Source organism: Hippopotamus amphibius, chromosome 15, assembly GCF_030028045.1.
Source record: "Hippopotamus amphibius kiboko isolate mHipAmp2 chromosome 15, mHipAmp2.hap2, whole genome shotgun sequence".
NCBI lineage: Eukaryota > Metazoa > Chordata > Mammalia > Artiodactyla > Hippopotamidae > Hippopotamus > Hippopotamus amphibius.
Window position 1 is genome coordinate 54334359 of NC_080200.1, and position 20698 is coordinate 54355056.

The 20698-nt window shown below is 33.9% G+C and overlaps 1 protein-coding gene across 3 annotated transcripts in view; it reads left to right on the forward strand.

Moving 5' to 3' along the window:
• Positions 1–20698, forward strand: part of CDH18 (cadherin 18) — a 743326-nt gene that overhangs the window by 702727 nt on the left and 19901 nt on the right. For all 3 annotated transcript variants that reach the window (XM_057709534.1, XM_057709535.1, XM_057709536.1), the window contains 2 exons: positions 736–857; positions 13037–13154. In XM_057709534.1, coding sequence (XP_057565517.1) covers positions 736–857; positions 13037–13154 — 240 coding nt within the window. The remainder of the gene's footprint in view (positions 1–735; positions 858–13036; positions 13155–20698) is intronic.

The following is a 20698-nucleotide window of genomic DNA, read 5'->3' on the forward strand; positions in this document are numbered from 1 at the left end:
TTCTAATATGTTTAGTTTTTGCCTTCTCATTAATTTTTGAATTATGAATTCTTCATTTTTAGCTTTGATGCATAAAACAAACCAAACATTTATCTTTTCTTATGTCTCAGAACAAATAAACAAATGTGGGAAGACTGCACTTAAGTATTTTAAAATATTCATTGTAATATTTTGATATTCACCATAGTTATATATGAATTCCATGCTAAGTTCTAATTTAAATTATTCTTTATTTTTCCCCAAGTATGACTTGACACCACAAACTGCATATATTCTTCAACAAGAATTTTATCCTTGTGTAAAGAACTTTACTTTCTATTTTTCCAAGTCAATTTAGACTTGAAACCTTGAATGTTTTAAAGATTATGTGATTTTTTTCCAACTACTGTGCTTTTCTTATATTAATGATGAAACGAATTGTTCATCCCTTAGACTCTGACAACATACAATGAATTCTGACAACTTTCTCCCACTCCAGTTCCTGAATAACATGTAATTTCCTTGATATGACAAAATATCATTTTAGCATTCGTGTCATGCCTTGGTGTTCATTTTTCATTTTTCTGTAAGTTAATGAGTTCTAACAAAGAGTGCCTTCATAAAGTTGTCTTTTGCCAAAAGCTCTGCTGCAGCATATGGGGCTAGTGACAAGCTGCAGTATTAAGGAGGCTGATTTTAAACCAAGCCTCTAAAGTGTGCGTGGAAATACTAAATGCATCCCTATGTGTTTTGCAGACAATCCGAGTTTGCTGAGCCATGTCACAGTGGGTATTAGAGTTCTGGATGTCAATGACAATCCACCCGAACTTGCCAGGGAATATGATATTGTTGTCTGTGAAAATTCTAAGCCTGGCCAGGTAAGTTAATTGTTTCCTTCCTATCACTTGAATGGAAGGAAAACAAGCAGCTCTATTTCTATTATTCCTAGGTATAATCCTCAAAAATACCCCAGTATTATTTTTGTGCTTAGTAAAAATGATTTATAAAGCTTTATTTTAAGTACAGAATAGATTTTTTGAGAATCATAAAAAATAAATTTTCTCCGGATTCCCAAATGTAATTCAACAAATGAACTCATTCATGCATGCTTTTGTTATACCAATAAAATTATATTAAATGATTTGGGTACAACCCTGTATTAAATGAGGAGGAAACTGAACATTCCTGCCCTAGTGAAGCTTAGAGACTAGAGTAGGGAGGGGAGACTGGCCTGGACTATTTGGAGGGAATAAGGGAGTGACATACAGTGGCCACTGAGTGATGTTGATACTAGAAGATTAGGTTTTAACATGAAGAGTGTGTATGTTTTGAGGAGGTAGGGAGAGTGAAGAATGGAGAGAAGGACATGAGTCTGGATGTAGCACAGCAGCCAGTTAAAGGAGCATGACAATTCTAAAGAGGGGACAGTGCTATTGATGCCCATAAAGCAAGTGGGATGCAGGAAGGGGATGTGCATCTGTCTTCAAGGCTGTGTAACAAATTACACAAACTTAGCAGCTTAAAACAACGCATATTTATCACCTCATAGCTTCTACAGGTCAGAATTCTGCTCACAGCTTAGCTAGGTCTTTGCAGGAGTCTCACAAGACATAATCAAACTGTTTTCTTACCTGAGGCTTGGGAATCACTTCCAAGCTCACATGATTGTTGCTAGCATTCAGTTGCTCTCAGCTACAGATCTGAGAGCCTCAGGATATTCCTTGGCTTTTCAATGTTCCCCAGAGTTCTAAGATGCCACCCACAGTTTTTTTTTGTTTGATTTCTTTCTGTCATATGGGCTTCCCAAATATGGCCACTTACCTCATCAGACAAGTAAAGAGAGCCTCTCTGGTGAGTCTGACAGTCTCATATAATGTAATATAATCAGTGTGATATATCAACACTGTATTGTATTGGTCAGAAAGAGGATTGCAAGTCACACCCAGACTTCAGGGAAAGGAATTACAAGGAGGCATGCATTCCATGATGGACACTTTGAAGTCTGTCTACCACAGATGAATTGAGAGTAGGAAAAAGGGACTACGTCCAGCTAAGTCAGATACCCTTTTTACTACCTTTGGTAAACCAAAATAAATATATCATCTAAAATAATTTTAAATCATTTTGAAGTTTGTGATCAAATAATAGTCCTGAGAAATATTGCCTTGTGTATTTGTGTATGAGGAACAATCAGCTATGGCTTGCTAAAATAATCATTGCTTACATGTTTTTAATACCTCCAGGGGAGGTATTTATATATACATATATACATACATATAAATGGAGGACTCTTTAAGTAAAAATGTGAAGTTTTCTTATGTTCATTTCTCATAAGAAAATTAGAAAATATGAATGAGAACAAAATGAGTGAAACATATATTTGAAAGTATTTACAGGCTATATGTTAGCAATATGTTAAGAGTATCCCTTCTGGTGCTTAAATATTTTTCTGTATCACCATTTCAAAAACACTGACAAATTTTATGATACAGATATATAATGATTTACTTACCAAGTCATACTTCAATTGTGTTAGACATGGATGCACAAATTTTAAAATTATTTTCTTAATATATATTATACAAATATAATTGATGAGAAAGATGTTAAACATTTAAAGTGGGGAAAGTGGGGGTGGGGGTAAGGGGGAGTGAATTGGGAGATTGGGATTGCCATATATACATTACTAATAAGAAAAAAATATCAAATTGTACACTTTAAATATATGCAGTTTATTATATGTCGATTGTATCTCAATAAAAATTCTTAAAGAAAAGAGATGTTAAACATTTAAATAGAAATTTAGATTTTAAAAAATACAGCCACTTAACATGGGATTTCAATTTTGATAATAACAGCAGATTAGGCATAGATGAAGGGAAGATAGTGAACTGGAAAGTAGGTTAGATTAAAATATTCATGTTAAAGTATGGGAAGACAAGAAGATAGAAAGTAAAAATAAGAATATGAAAGACGTGGAACATGCAGGTCTAATACACAAGTTATTCACTTCTCAGAGAGATATTAAAAAAGAGACCTGGGCAGAAGTAATATTTGAGATCATGACTGAAAATTTTCATACCATTTGGCAAGCATCACGTCAAAAATTCAAGAAGCATAGAGAAAAACAAAAAACTAAGCAACTGTTTACAAAAATGACATTACCTAGATGAATTGAAATAAGATTTCAGAAATAAAATTAAATTTAAAATTTAAAACCTCAGGAAAAAAAAAAAACACATAATACTCTTAGGGAAAAACAAAATGAATGTAGGACCAGGCAAAGAATTCTTAGACGACACCAAAAGCATAATCCATAAAAGAGGAAAATTGATAAATTGGACTTGATCAAAATTAAATATTTTTGCTTTCTGAAAGACCCATTAAGAGGGTGAGGAAAAAAAAATAGAGTGGGGAAAGATATTTGCAAACCATTTATCTAATGAAGGATTAGTATGTAGAATATAAAAAGAATACCCAAAACCTTTAAAAGAACAATTTCAAAAGCTGATTATTTATTCAGGAAGAATAAAAGCAAAAAAAAAAAACAAGAAAGGTAAATTGCAAGAGCCAGAAGGTAATATCTGACAACCATAAATTCTTTTTCTACCGAAAATATTCCTCAAAAATAAAGACAAGAAAAACTCATATTTAGGCCAAAAAAAGAAAAAAAGAAAAGAAAATTCCTTACCATAATACACACACTAAAGCTTTTTTGGTGAGGACGGGGGGAGGAAAATAATCAAATTGGCGGCTTAGAGTGGCAAGAATTCTTAAAGACCAAAGCAATCAGTAAATATATTGTTAACACTAAATCATTGATGAATGAATAGAAAACAAAGGAACATTTTCTGGGTTTAAAATATACATAGTATACATGGCAAGAAGGTATCATGAAGGAAACAAACAAAGTTAAAGTATTCTAAACTCCTTAAATTTGGGGTAATTGATAAACTACTAATTTTTAATAGATTTTATGTCAAGTATACTGTAATTTTTAGTTAAATAATAAAATAGTAAAAGACTATGTAACAAACAAGATAATAGAAATTTGAATTTAAAATATACCTAAGTAAAGTGATGTTAAAAATGTTATTCTTGACCTTCTTATGTTATTAAAATGCTTATCCACTTAAATGATTTACACACTTACAAAACTGTTGCATGTGATTTTACTTGCTCTTTTATATTTTACAATACAAAGATAAAGGGAAAAAAGCTTTTTATATAGGACCTATTTTCAAGGATTCTAGAAGGGCGTATTTCATAACTAAAATGTAATCCTAATAAAATATGAAGTTTATAACCAATTTAATATTGCCAAAAGATCCCGGAAATTTCTGTGAAGTTTTTAAAGCTCAAAGTTAGAATGACAAATTTTCATATTTGCTGTTGAGCTATAGTTTTGTTTTGTAACACAAGATAGACAAAATAAAAGAGAAAGGGTTTAGTACACAAATTTATAATAGCTAGGTAGACATCATGGTAATTTTTTTTAAATCAAGAAATAAGAATAAATATGGAACAAGAAGAAAAATAAAAAGCAAATAAAAATAATGTAAACTTAAAGAAGTATATATCAGTATTTATGTTAAGTCACCTAAATATTTTAACAAAGTCTATTGTCAAAGTTATTGTACTGAGGGTTTTAGGATGCTTTTGCCAGAAACTGGTTAGAATACTAACATAAAAATTTAGTAAGGAAACCATAAATTGAACACCACAATTAGCGAAACTCTACTGTTTAGCAAATATAGAACATGGCATTGAACAACTTTAGATTATGCATTCTTTCAAAATTTATGCAAACCATTGACCAAAAATATCATATTCAGGACCACAAGGCAAATTTTAATAATTTTCAAAGAATTTGCCTCATTTTTATAACAATAAAATAATGCTAGATACTAATTAAAAAATATTGCTAAAAAAACTTCTTCAGAAGTGACTAAAGGCACCTCTAAATAAGCCATGAGCCAATAAAGTAATAAAAATTGAAAATATTTCAATGCAATGACAATCAGAATATACTGTATCAAAAGGAAAAAAGGGCAATCAATTTTTTTTTATAAATTTATTTATTTATTTATTTATTGGCTGCGTCGGGTCTTTGTTGCTGCGCATGGGCTTTCTCTAGTTGCTGCGAGCTGGGGCTACTCTTCATTGCGGTGCACAGGCTCCTCATCCTAGTGGCTTCTCTTGTTGTGGAGCACGGGCCCTAGGCGCATGGGCTTCAATAGTTGTGGCACATGGGCTCAGTAGTTGTGGCTCACAGGCTCTAGAGCACAGGCTCAATAGTTGTGGCACACGGGCTTAGCTGCTCCGTGGCATGTGGAATCTTCCTGAAGCAGGGCTCGAACCCGAGTCTCCTGCATTGGCAGGTGGATTCTTTACCACTGCGCCACCTAGGAAGTCTGGCAATCAAGTTTTTACTCATTTTATGCTGACAACAAAACTTTGAAATCAAGACATAAGAAGGATGTAATCTGAATTATAGATGCTCTCTTTGTGAACATAGAAATATCCTAAATAAAATATTGTCAAAGAGTATCCAGAAAAAAATACCTTAAAATGAAAAGGAGAAAAATTAAAATTCATTTTGATAAGTGAAGCCAAGCTTTTGATAAAGATAAACATTCATTAATAATACAATACTAATAAAAATAGTGGTAATACTATACAGTAGTTGAATTTGTGAATGAAATTGATACTTGTGCTAATTAGAAGATGAATATAAATGCATTTCTATTTTTTCTTTATATCAGAAACAATTAGAAAAAAACAAAACATTATACCATTTGACATCACATTAAGAAGATAAAATATCTATAAATAAATATTGCTTTTCTTAGTTGTGAACTACCTAATCTATACATAACAACTTTTGTAAACTTAAGACCTTTCCCTCACTGAATCTTTGGTTCCTAGGTTATTCAGAAAACTCAAACTTGGATCATTTGAAATGTGATACAAAGAATCAAAATCATCAACTATTTTTAGACGTTTTCTTTTTTGATTTTTTTAAATGTGTTATAATTAATTAATAATTTTTACTTCAAGGTAATTTCAAAACTTCAAAGATAAAATGTGATCTTGTATTAGGACCAACTCACACATACCAGCTTTGTAGGTGTAGGTGAAATCTCTAAATTTCTGAGCTGATGATACTCAGCCCTTGCTCTTGAATCAGTTGATTCTTCCCCTGTGGTTGTCAATATCTTCTCTGTAATAGAAAATGCTAGTCTCAGTTTTCTGGCTTGAACTCTCTTCATATTGGCATGTGACCTTGACTCTTTCCATTGACCTCTCATGTTGTCCACTTTTTGCTCATAAGGAAGTTCATTCAGGCATTCTCACTGGCCGCGCTCTTCTCTTCATGCCACATTGTTAGCCTGGGTCCTTCTGTTTTACCCTCTACACTGACCACCTAAACTCTGTAGCCTTTCTAGGAAATGATTTAATGTGATGTTGTCAAGTGCTCTCTTCATCTTCAAAATGAAGAAAATTGTCAGAATTTCAGGGCCCATCCAAGCCTGAGATTCTATGAATATATGACTAGATAAATCTCAAATTCTTTTAGGTGTGGGTTGCTGTATTCTCCTCACATGAAAAGTTGTTCCATTTTTTAGAGAGGGCTAAATTTGTGACTGTTTCTTTCTTTTGTGAGTCTCATTAACCATTTATATAGTATCCATCATTTCTTCATATAACTGTTACTATTTTCAAGAGGTGTTTCCTAGACTTAGTAGCTCAATGTTCTAATATATTTTGATTGTTATGTTATTACTTCTTATTCTTTATAAACTATATTCACATTTAGTATTGTTGCTGTCTTTATTATCATATGATTTTATCAATAGATGTCACTATGACAAAACTGGATTTCTATGTTATCTGAGTTTTTGTTTCCAACTCCTTCACCAAAATGAATTTAGACATTTCATTGAGGGAATAAAAACATCATTTTTAAAGTATTGTTTATTACAACTATATTTAAACAAATTGTTACCCATTCATGTGGTCAGTTGTATGAGTAACCCATTACAGAGGAAAATGGTCTGAATCTTTCTGCTATTTAATTTTGCAGTCTTTGGTTCATTTAATCTTATGGTTATAGCATTTCTGGAGAAACTTTGTATATTTTGATGCAGAGTTGGAATAGGAAACTATTTAAATAATGATTTGTGAGATAGGTTTTCTGAAGCATATTTATATTGTGATGGTTCTTCTTTCTATGATGATTGCTTTTAGAATTACAGACACTTCTATTATGGATGTTGAGCATTTAAATACAATGGCATACAGCTATGGCAAAGACAATGGTCTTTTCTGAAAACAGAGGTTCAAACCACATGTAACAGCAGAGTTCAGGTCGATTCATGTATCAATATAAACTTCAACAATACATTTATCTGAGTTAATATATTTTCCTGTTCTGAAAAAAAAAATCTTTTAAGTACCTTGCATGAAAAATATTAAAAAGAAAATCATACATGCGTGAAATTTGAAATCAGTTCCCCATGTGGAGTGAATTGGAAATAGTTGAGACATGTCTATACCTAGGAACTTTGAAAAATAACAAAGGCAATGGTTTTTATCTAATCATATTGAATTTTCCCTCTGTATTTTTTCTTGTTAGAAGTAAACTTAGAAAACGTAACATATAAAAGATAACATTTTATTAGATAAATGTTCTCTGCCCCCATGATATATAATTATTAGCAGTACAAGTTTGTATGAAAAAGTTAACTAGATCAGGAGATATTTTACATCTTGTCAAAGATAAACCTCAACCAACTAACAAAAGTTGGTATTATGAGAGTGAGTCAAAAATTACCTGTACTCTGGCTCTAGAATTTATTTTAATTAACCTTTAGAAAAGACAAATACATCATTACATAATTTCCTTACTTTTCAATACACTTTGTCCATCTGTCAACAAGCTTTCATATTCCCTCATTAAAAAATGTTTTAGGCTGAGCTGTGAGCCATGAATGCACCAGTATTCACTTCTTCATCAGAAGTGAATCTTCATCCTTGTAGGGCTGCTTTCAGGGGTCCAAACAGGTTGAAGTCCAATGGAGCAAGATCAGGACTATAAGGAGGATGCTTTAACACATCAAAACGACATTTTTGCAGAGTGTCCACAGTGTGGGCAGAAATGTGTGGATGTGCATTGTCATGCAAGATCACAATGCCCTGGGATAGCAGTCCTCTGTGTTTAATTTGAAGTTTAGGCTTTAGCTCTTCAATAAGCATCTCAATCCATTCACACACACTTCATCTTAACAAACACTTTCTCCATACTGCCCATAATGTCTTCGATAAATAAAGGCACCAGGTACACCCTCACACCACAAAAAATGAATCACTGCACACTGTTCTTCTTTCATGCAAATCACAAGTGGGGCATCCATTTTTGCTCGCACCACAGTTACAAATGAACTGATATAACATGTTAACACCTGCACAGCAGTGACTGGGAAGACAGTAGCCTTGAACAGAAAGCACTGATGAGACAGTGTGGCCAACAGAAGTTTTAATATAACCAGAGTGTGGATAATGTTTTACTTACCCTCGTATTATCAAAGAAATGATCATTTGAGATTGATCTCGGGCAGCCTCCACCTGCAGCTGCTTGAAGCAGGGTTTCGGTTTCTAGCCAGTGATTGAGGTCAGGTCGTGGGGGTGAGAGCACCGAATCCTAGCCACTGAACCAGTGGTCAGTGACAAGGCCCTGGCTCTATGGCTTTGCAGAATATAATACCCACAAAGATGAAAATTAGTAAAATAAGTAAAGTATTTATTAGGAAAAAAAAGTGTAGAATACATGTGGATAGACACACGGGCAGGCATAGAAAGAGAGTCGCGCCCTCGTGGAAGTTTGAATCACCTTTATGGGGCATTTCTTCTGTGTTCCCTTTGACCAGTCATTTTGATTTGCCTAGTTCAGAGTCCATATTTGGTTTATCTCAGGATCATCCCATGTGTGTGCAAGCATCTCTTAGCCAAGATGGATTCCACTGAAGAGGCCTATGGTTAGCTTTGGCCACTTGACATCTCTCCCCTTTTGACCACCAAGGAGCCCTTCTGCACATGTGTAGTCAGGAGAGGTCTCCTGACTTTGAGAATGAGGAATATATGGTCTTTTATCTTCTATCTGGGCAGGGCCCAGCCTCCTTTCTCAATTGTCCTGTTAGTCCCATCTCGGAGTATTGGTCCACAGGGAATGAACCCCGAACGTTTGCCCTGAGGGCCCATCTGTCTCCTGCCTTAAGATCATATTATAAAGCAAACTCAATTAGTTTAAAGAAGATGCAATGCCTTCCATAGAGTTTCCTTTTTAATTTAAGTTTTAGTTGGGGTTAGCTAATTTACCAAATAGAAGACTATGTTATTTGTATACATTTCTGATACTATTTTTCTTAATACATTACTCTAGAAGTAATAGACTTTAAATATGTTTTAAACAAATTTAAACAAGGGGATACATTTATTTAATAAAATAAATACATAAAAATAGCTTTAATTAGTTTCTACCAAAAGTTAATCCTTTTTCATGGGCATTATCAAAAAATTCTGCTAGTAATTATTTATAAATATGACGCATCAACTTGAGTTTTTTCTCCCTTTGTTAGAATAAATCCTATATTTTTCAAAATAATCAAACACTTTATGCATTTATTATGTAAGTGATATGCAAGTGATTGAAAACATTTGAGTTCTGTTAGAAGTCATGAGGGTCAGGAATGTATGGATCGTACATCTCCAACCAGTTGTACAAATAGCACAGGTAGCACAGTGTAGATAAATCAATAAGTGTGAGAAAAGAGTAGAAAATATTGATGATGGAGACATGGCAGTTATCTAGGTATCTGCCAGAAGTTTAAATCTTCTAAAAACCATAAACATGCTAACTGCTTAGGTATGTTTTCTAATAAAATCTGAGTAAACAAATGGAAATCCCATTTCCTAATGGAAGAGAAAAGGTGATCAGTAAAACAACTGAAAAAAAACCAAATTGAATATACCTTCTTTCATCAAGAGACTATCTAGGAGTTCTAGATAACAAAAAAAAAAGAAAAAAAAAAACAAACATACTAGGATTTTGGAAACATCTCTTAGAAATATTATGGAAATATATTTAAGTACAGGTGCATGTCCAACCATTCTACAAAAGTTCAAGATGAATGGTTCACTCAAACAAAATGTGGTAACCAACTTATCATTTACTATGTAGATGAGACTGAGAACTCTTGCTGAGGAAGACAAATTTGTCGTAACTGAGCTTCCTGGTAAATTGAGATTTGAAATTACCTATATAAAAATGGAAGGGATATTTTTATTTTAGAGATAACAGGAAAACAGTAAACAATATAATATGAATTACATCAGTATTTAACAAATTGAATACGCTCACGCTTGTAAAAATATTAAGAAATTTTAAAATAATATATAAATTAACTTTGAAATGAGAAGAAAAAATAATTTTTCCAAAGAAGTGATAACAAAAAAACATAAAATAGCTCCGTTTATTTAAATTAATTCTTTTTTTTACCAATCCCCTCCAAAATTACATTCTAGGACAATAAATGAACTTACAAATGTGTCAGTATGTTATGAGGTATCATTGAGAAATATGATTGCAAATCAGAGAATCACAATGAATGAAGAATAGGGGTGAGAAGACATTTATTTTCCCCAAAAAATAAGTTTATACTGCTGTCCCTTAGTATCTGTGGGGAATTGGTTCCAATATCCCCCCGCCCCCTTGGGATAACTAAATCCACAAATGCTCAAATCCCTTATATCAAATGGTGTAGTGTTTGCATATAACCTACACACATCCTCCCATATATTTTATTTACTTTTTTAAATTTATTTTTATTTATTGGCTGTGTTGGGTCTTCATTGCTGCATGCAGGCTTTCTGTAGCTGCAGACAGCAGGGGCTACTCTTCATTGCAGTGCATGGGCATCTCATTGCATTGGCTTTTCTTGTTGCGTAGCACAGGCTGTAGGCATGCAGGCTTCTGTAGTTGCAGTGCATGGGCTTGGTAGTTGTGGCTCTCAGGCTGTAGAGCGCAGACTCAGTAGTTGTGTCACACGGGGTTAGTTGTTCCGAAGCATGTGGGATCTTCCTGGACCAGGGTTTGAACCTGTGTCCCCTTCATTGGCAAGCGGGTTCTTAACCGCTGTGCTACCTGGAAAGCCCCCGTCCCATATACATTAAATCATCTCTTATGATTACTTATAATACCTAATATAAAGTAAATGCTATGTAAATAGTTGTAAATACAATGTAAATGTCATCTAAATAGTTACCACTTCATGGCAAATTCACGTTTTACGTTTTGGAACTTTCTGGATTTTTTTTTTTTTTTTTTTTAGTATTTTTGGTCCAGGGTGGTTGAATCCATAGATTCAGAACCATGGATATGGAGGGCTGACTGTATTTGTTTTACCTAACCCTGAAAGTAATCTTGAAAATTTGATGTTTTATTTTAATTTGATACTAAGTAACTAAAGTGTAGAAAGCCTAGTTGTGTTCTTCAGATTTTGCAGACTCTAAACTCTATGGAGCTTTTCCTGCACTTGAGAAAAATCATCAAGATTGCTTCTGATTATCCATCAATTTATTTTGTTTATAATCAAAAGGCAATAACAAGAAAAAACAAATCTATCTAGAAACTAGTTGTACTTTAAGTGAAAAAAAATCAGCAACTATGTAAATTTTCAGTTAGTAAATACATAATAGGGAGGGAAATAATGAAGAGAAGAATGATAGAATCGTCTTGAAATGTGTTGGGGGAGGGGTTTTTACCCAGGATATCTTGCTGAGAAAATAAATTCTGAATGGAGATGGGAAAGCATATAAGGAGTGAGACGTGGGAATATATGAAGGAAATTGATCACTTCTGTATCCTGAAGCCCTTTCTTCACTTTCACTTCATGAAAACACATGCATTTCTTGTCCTACCTGCCCTGACCACTCATTCTCAGTACTTTTATTTTCCCCCTCATCTCCCTCACAAACGAATGGGCTGGAGAGGAATAACTTGGAGAGGAATAACCTGGAGAGGAATTTAGGTTTTAACTATGATGCATTTTGGTGGATTATTTCACCTGTAAAATATTTAAATGGAGTGAAACTGAGTAAAATGTTCTTAGAAAGCATATCAACTTTTGAAATGCATGTACTGTATTGCATATACAGGGAATACTATTTTTCTGGCTCTACTTTCCCTCTGCCTGTTTTCAATTTCTCTAAGGAAAGGCTGGAAAGAAAACAGCTGAGCTTTAGGATACTAATTTTTTTCAAAAGGAAAATATTATCTTGCTTGTTTCAATATTATTTTTAAAGATTGCAATGACTATAACTATTGGAATGTGTGTGCTGCTCTTAGGCTACTGGGAATATTTTATTAATATATTCTAACTTTCTCTGTTCTTTAATGTGTATAATGTCCAAATTTTGGTATTGCTTTCTTTCAACCACTAGGGATGAAAAATATTTCATAAAGCTCTGAGTGGTCTAGTTTTACCTCTGCCACTGTGTTATAGATATGAGGCATGTCACACTTCTTTTGGGACTGAGAGTCCTCATCTCTAAAATACAGGGACTGGATCATGATCTCAGAGGTCTCCTGAAACAAAAATTATGACTCTAGTGCTTTTGTATTTACTGACTGAGACCAACATGTACTAAAAGGCTGTTCTACATCAACGCTGGGATATGTGTATTTGTACAGACAATACTTCATGTCTCCTCAAACAGGTGTTCACATAAAACCTTATAATAATTGGCCCTGAGGTACTGTGGGCAATAAAGAAAAAAACATTAAATGTTTGTGCCATGCTAGAAAATAAATTGTGAATGCTTATAAGGTGTGCCATAATACATTTCTTAAAGTCTAATGCAATGGAGAGAAAAGTAGTTGATACTTTTACTAGATTAAAAATTTGAAAACACTCAAGCTGGGCATTGAAAATGTTATAATTAAAACCAAGGGAAGAAGCCAAATTAAATTTACTATTTAATTTTGTGTTTTCTTTAGGTTATTCATACCATCAGTGCCACTGATAAGGATGATTTTGCCAATGGACCAAGGTTTAACTTCTTTCTTGATGAACACCTGTCTATAAATCCAAACTTCACTCTGAAGGACAATGAAGGTGAACATGAAGACATATATTTTTTGATCTATGTGGTATCTGCTTTGACTTGATATGGAGTAGGCCTGAGCAGCTTTGCTTTATTGTTATATACTCATGAACAGCTTGCAAATCAACATTCAAAGTCAGTTTGATGTTAATGTGTTATGATCTGTGAATAGCTTGTATTTAAAATTGAGCCATATGTACAAATAACTTTCACTGAGTTTATACAGAAGCATCCCTTTAAACAAGAAATGTACATGTAATATGCTCTTGGGCAAATTTTAAGAGAAATCTTAGCTGACAAACATGTTTATGAGAGCTGCTGCAACTGCTAGGAGGTGGAAAAAATTTAAATTAGGAAAAACGAAAAATATGTCCTAGGGACAGTTAGGAAAGGAAATGCGATGTTTGAAATAATCTTGCATTAGCAAGGCTATCAAGATGTGCTGTACAAATTATATTGCCCTTGCTATTATGAATATTTTTCCAAAATATGGGTAGATATATATACATAATTACAGAGCATTGTGGAAATTTTTGAATTATTTTTGTTTAACCTTCTTATTGTGTAGGGAAAAAAGAACACCGTAATAACTAGAGATGATTTACCATGATTTAGATTCCTTATTTGGTAGATTCCTCAAAGTTGTGTAAAAGTCACTCTTCCTTATGGAAGGGAAACATCAAGCCACTCAATATGTACAGTGTTCTGATTGGCATCTACTTTCTTCTTATCAAAACTATTTTTGATCATGTATATCTGAATGTGCTGTTATTTAGGATTTAACACTTGCCATAGAATCACATGAAGGAACAACGGCACATACATTTTGGAGTAAACGGTTAATTCCTTCTCTGTACCCTTCATGAAGAAGCATTTTCAAATTCAAGGAAATATGAAATCACTGAATGACAACCCACTAAACATTTTTCTTATTATCCCTAAGCTTCCTTAAATTATCATAACAGAGATACCATATTGTGCATGTGGCCATAACAAATTTCATATAAAATACCCAGCTTGCTGGTCTCTCTCATTTTAACTATCCTTATGGTCAGCCCTGCTTGTGGCAATACATATTCATCCATGTTTGTGTATGCAAGATTGTATTTAATTGACTATTACACATTTATTTACATCTGAACATCCTACCCTGCAATCCCAAATGTATTTAATGTAATTAACTATGCTAAATATGTAAAAATCAATTCATATTTTCCCATATTCAAATAATTGCATAATTTGAGAAGCATTCAACTTTCTGCCTTAGGTAGATTGAAATCTACTATATTTATAAATAATGTTTAGAAATCTGTATTTAGGGACTTCCTTGGTGGCACAGTGGTTAAGAATCCACCTGGCAATGCAGGGGACACAGGTTTGAGCCCTGGTCCGGGAGGATCCCACATGCCGCGGATCAACTATGCCCATGTACCACAACTACTGAGCCTGTGCTCTAGAGCCCATGAGCCACAACTACTGAGCCCAAGTGCCACAGCTACTATATTTGAATATGCCAAAATGAGGATATATGTATACATATAACTGATTCACTTTGTTGTACAGCAGAAACTAACACAATACTGTAAAGCAATTATACTCCAATAAAGATTTTTTTAAAAGTGCTAAACCTCAAAGATAAAGAGAAAAAAATTGAACTAATCAAAAAGAAAAGGTAGAATACTTAAAAAGCAATAATAATTAGATCTCAAGGAGATTCCTGTTAAAATAGAAAAAATAGATGACAGAATTTGATAACAATTATATGCTCAAACTGCTAAAGGAAAATAATTCCCTATTGTCAACCTTCTCTATATTTAGTTAGCAGTGGTAAACTATCAGGAATTAAGGGAGGACAGTTACTAAAGACTTTTTCCAATGTATAAGAAAAGAAACTATTTTTAGCTACTGACTTTTTGGCAAATATTGTATTAATCTTTGCCTTCAGGATCTCTGCAAGAAATAATAGGTAAAAAAGCCTTGCAATTAATATTTCATTTCAAATGTTAGAATTTGAAGAGTTAACACTAAATTAATAGAATCAGAATCTGTAATTTCCAAAGCAAGGAAAGACTTTTAAAAAGTTAAATAATAAAGCTTATTTCATCAATAGAAAAGAGGTCAGAAGGTAGAATAAAAGATACAAAGTAGATGCAATGACAATTTTATTTGAAATAGAAAGTAGTTCAAATATGCCATAGTCATGGTCAGATTAAATATCATTCTTAAAGATATTTATTATAATTAAAATTATACTGGTATATGCTGCTTACAAGAGATATACCAAATTCAAAATGTGATAGGCAATTTATATAAAAAGTTAGAAATATTTAGCTATTGCTTAAAAATAACAGCTATTGCTGAAAAAAAAAATCCAAAACTTGCTTTCTCAAAATAAAGCACATTTATTAATTTATTTAGCTCACATTTCTTTTTTTTTAAGCTCTTTATTGGAATATATTTGCTTTACACTCTTGTACCAGTTTTTGGGGTACACTAAAGTGAATCAGCTGTGTCAAGAAACATGTACCATAATGTTCATTGCATCTCACATTTCTAAGAATTAGCAATTTCTGATGTGTTCAGCTGGAAAATTGTTCTAGTCTCAGGATATTTTCAATCACTACCACTAATCAGTAGTGTACTGAATGTTCTCCTCAGTCCAAAAAGATAAAATGAAAACAAAAATAGAACAAAAGAACAATAATAAATAGAAACAAAACATAAGATTATCATTAAGAAGTGAGATTCAATTTTCTTCATGCAAATTTAAAAGAATCCACAGAAACATCTTAATAAACAATTGGATAGATTGTCAAATTTTGGAATACAAATAAATGCCCCAAATAGCTAGATTTCCTATATGTAAAAAATATGAATAAATAACAAATCATATAAATTTAAAATAGTAAAAACAAATCAAACAATTTAACAAAAAACTCTTCTAAGATCATCAGAGGAAAGATGACCAATAAATAATGTTCAAGTTCACCATTGTAAAAGGTAATGCTGCTGAAAAAATTAAAAAATACAAAAATAATACATTTATACCATTAGTAAATCAAAACACTCAAATTTCCATATTAATCTATAAGTTAAATATAATTTTTATCATAAACTGAATTTAATAATCTGTTAATAAAATGCAAATGGGAAAGAGTTGAGAAAAGCAAGAATGTAGAAGAAGATGAAGGAAGTATATAGTTAGAGGAAAGAGAAGAAAAGAGGGCGTATCCCAACAGATACTAAGACATTATAAAGATGGTAAAGATTTACATCTCTGTAAAAGGAAGAGATGGCTATCAACTAAAGCAGTGAGTGTTTGGACTACCTTTTCTTTGAATGGATGTATTTGCTTTGGTATATAGGACTCTTACTTCCTTGAACAGAGCCTGAGCTCAAGGAATAACCTGTTAATTGTTTTCTCTAACTATTATAAAGATGACATTACAAAGGTATAAAGGTAGTGTAAACCCTCACAGCTGGCTTTTCTTCTCCTTCTCCTCCTCCTCCTCCTCCTCCCCCTCCCCCTCCCCTCCTCCTTCTTCTTTCTCCTCTTCTTCTTCTTCTCTTTCTTCTTCTCCTTCTTCTTCTCCTTCTTCTTCTCCTTCTTCTTCTCCTTCTTCTTCTCCTTCTTCTTCTCCTTCTTCTTCTCCTTCTTCTTCTCCTTCTTCTTCTCCTTCTTCTTCTCCTTCTTCTTCTCCTTCTTCTTCTCCTTCTTCTTCTCCTTCTTCTTCTTCTCCTTTTCTCCTTCTTCTCCTTCTTCTCCTTCTTCTCCTTCTTCTCCTTCTTCTCCTTCTTCTCCTTCTTCTCCTTCTTCTCCTTCTTCTCCTTCTTCTCCTTCTTCTTCTTCTTCTTCTTCTTCTTCTTCTTCTTCTTTCTTCTTCTTCTTCTTCTTCTTCTCCTCCTTCTCCTCCTTCTTCTCCTTCCCCTCCTTCCCCTCCTTCCCCTCCTTCCCCTCCTTCCCCTCCTTCCCCTCCTTCTCCTTCTCCTTCTCCTTCTCCTTCTCCTTCTCCTTCTCCTTCTCCTTCTCCTTCTCCTTCTCCTTCTCCTTCTCCTTCTCCTTCTCCTTCTCCTTCTCCTTCTCCTTCTCCTTCTCCTTCTCCTTCTCCTTCTTCTTCTTCTTCTTCTTCTTCTTCTTCTTCTTCTTCTTCTTTGTAATGTCACTGTCTGTCTAAAACTTGATTGATTGACAGGGATCCACTTCAAAGAGGCAGCCATTTCAAAGATGGCTGTCTTGAGTAAACACTTTGCCAGCCACTAGCAGAGAAAAAGCCAGCACCCCTATTTTCCTTTGTTCTAGAGGTTTTTGGGTGATAACTGATAATTTGGGCCTTTTTCCCCTCTCCCCCAATGTTAAATTCTTGCTGTTATGTTTTAAATTCATCTATGAAGAGTGAGCTTGAGAAACTCTAAGCCCCAACCCTTGACCACAATAAAATCTGAACTCCAGAGATAGATGCCTTAAGAGTGTTTATGCCTAGAATCATCACTAATGTCCTCATATCAATTAAGAAGATCTTCTCCATCTATACCCTGGTGGGATTCTCCTATTTACAGCCCAGATCTGCTAAATAAATACTTAAATTTAAGATAATGTTCCACATTGTTCCAAATCTCCACTGTCTTTGTTGGATCTTTCCTGCCCTATATTTTATCCCTCATTAATCTGGAATCTGCAAATCTATCTGAACATTAGAGAACAAATGTCTTCTTAAATGTTCTATCCTATGTATATAAAAGTTTCTTTATTTGGAGCCTATTTTTTTTTTTTTATTCACTGTGACATATGCCAGGAATATATTGGTAGAAAACACCAGCATGCAACTAATATCCTGCTCAAGGAAGCAAGTGTCCTATCAAATCAAATATTATACATGCACTTAAAGAAAATGTGGTCCACTCATTGCTTTGGTTGATAGCCAGTTTTTTCCCTTTTATAAAGATGTAGTTCTCTGATGAAGTTCTCTATCCTTTCATTTATGTTTTCTATCTTTCATTCCTCTATTTTCTTGAACATATTAATCTTAATGATTTTACAATCACTGTCAGCTAACTCTACTTTCTCAATAAAGTGATAGGTTTTTGTTTTTGTTTTTCATCAGGGGGATTGCAGAGACAGGACTGGGAAATAATAGTCTTGCTTCTTAATATGTCTAGTAATTTTTAGTTGAGTGCCACACATAGTTTCTAAACCTAGAAGTGTTTCAGATGGTAGTGTATTTCTTCAGAGATTGTTCACCATTTTCTTGGAGGTGCAATTAGTGAGGGGTGTTATTACAGGCATACCTCAAGATTTTGTGGGTTCAGTTCCAAACCACCACAATAAAGTAATTATCATAATAAAGTGAGTCACATGAATTTTTTGGTTTTCCAGTGTATATGAAAGTTATCTTTATGCTATACTTAGTCTGTTAAGTGTGAAATAGCATTATGTCTAAAACATGTACATACATTAATTGAAAAATACTTTATTGGTTAAAAAATACTAGCCATCATCTGAGCGATCAGTGAGTCATAATGCTTTTGCAATAGTAACATCAAAGATCACTGATCACAGATCACCATAACAAATGTACTAATAATGAAAAAGTTTGAAGTATTGGGATGATTACCAAAATGTGACACAGAGACAGGAAGTGAGCAAAGACTGTTGGAAAAATGGTATCAATAGACTTGCTTGATACAGGGTTGTCATAAAATTCAATTTATAAAAAACACAATAAATGCCAAGTACAGTATAGCAAAGATAAAAGGAGCTATGCCTGTACTTTAATCCAATCAGGGTTGAACTAAGTCAAGGCTAATTTGCAGTTTTCTTTAGATTCCCTCTGTCTCTGATTTATTCCTATCCCTAAGGCACGGCCCTCTAGGGCTTTCAACTGAGAGCCTGTTTGTGGGCTAGAGCCATTCACCCTGGTCCCCTACCTTAATCATTGTCTTTTCAATAGGAAGAGATGGGAAAAAAATAAATAAATAAAAGTTCTTCGTTTCCACTTATAGTTTTAGATCGCTGCTAAACATTCAATTTAACTTTCAATTTAAACTTTCAAATTAACAAATGTCTTTAGGGAGAATCAGCCATGTGTTTAAGGCCCCTCGATTTCCACTATGATTGCATGCTCAGGAGACTTCTAAAAGTTCTCCTATTATCTCTGTCCCCAGCTAGGAATTCCAGCCTCTTGTTTGTTCTTAGTATAAACAAATACATTGTAATCCATAGTTCACGTCCCCACGTTTTTGCCCTCTCTAGAATCTTACCCCTCTACTTATCTTGCTTCAGCCATTTTCTAATGCCATTAAACAGAAATTTCCTTGAAGATTTCAGGCTATTCTCTTAGTCATGAGTGAGAGTATTGGTTAGTCAAAAACTACCATTTTATCCAGACTATGTTTTATACCACAAGGACCATTTAGCAAGTTTCGTTAAATAGTTGGGATATAAATTGGGCTTGGAAGAAAGGACACAGTTCATTAACAATCTAATTATCATTAAGATGTTGGCTGCCCAGTTGTTCATGGATAGGCTACAGATATTTGTTCTTAAAAATTGAATTAAAATTGGTTTAGAATCGCATCCTATGTACTGAGCAAAACCAAGATCCCCTCCAAAATTTCTCAAGATTATGCGAGTGGGGTATACAACATGGTCACTCTCTGTGTCATTCACCAATTCACTCAATTTTCCCCTATTTCTCGGGCTTTTGTTTTCTCTGTTACTCTTTCATGCTTGATATAATCTTCCTCCTCAGAGTACCATGTGCTCAAAGCACAAAGTATTACCAAAGGTAGAGTAAACAGAGTGCAGGGCAAGAGCAGTCCAGCTTGGTAGTTACCTGAAAGGGATAATAGAATGAAGAAACCTGTAGCCTAAAAATTGATGTCAAACTCATTTCTTTTAAATAAAAACCTTTACTGAGATAACATGTAGAGCTAAATACACTTAACCTATAGATGAATCCTGAAAATCACCTCCAAAGCACAGAGGCGTTGAGAATCACAAGATATTTGGGTACTGACCCAAATCTGCCCACTAAATCTTATTGTATCAGAGGACTCCCTGGGATTCGAAGCTCAAAGAAACTTCCTGAGAGGATGATCACAGAACATTACAGGGTCATGCAGGTTGAAGGACAGAGGCAGTTAACATATATTGAGGGGTACTTAATGTTAGAAAGAGAAAACCATACTTAAATATCTAAAGAAGACTTTCTCACTTGATGCATGAAAATATTACCAATTTAAACATTCTGGTAAGATGATAAAATTCAAATGGGCACTGCTGAAAACTGAATTAGTAACTGGGAAGATCAAAGAGGAGACAACACTGCCCAAGAGAACATTGCTTTCTCCATCACACCCTCTCAAGGTGAGCTGGGAGGTGGAGGCATTGTCCTTGGGCACCTCTCTGCTCCTTTGAGTCTTGTGGCATTTTGCCTCCTCTCCCAGTTCCTATTATCTACCAACCTCCAGTCACTTCCCCCTTTTCGCCAAAGTCTTGGGAGCACATTCTCCATCCATACTTGGAATCATAACTCTGGAAAAATTTAATACCCAA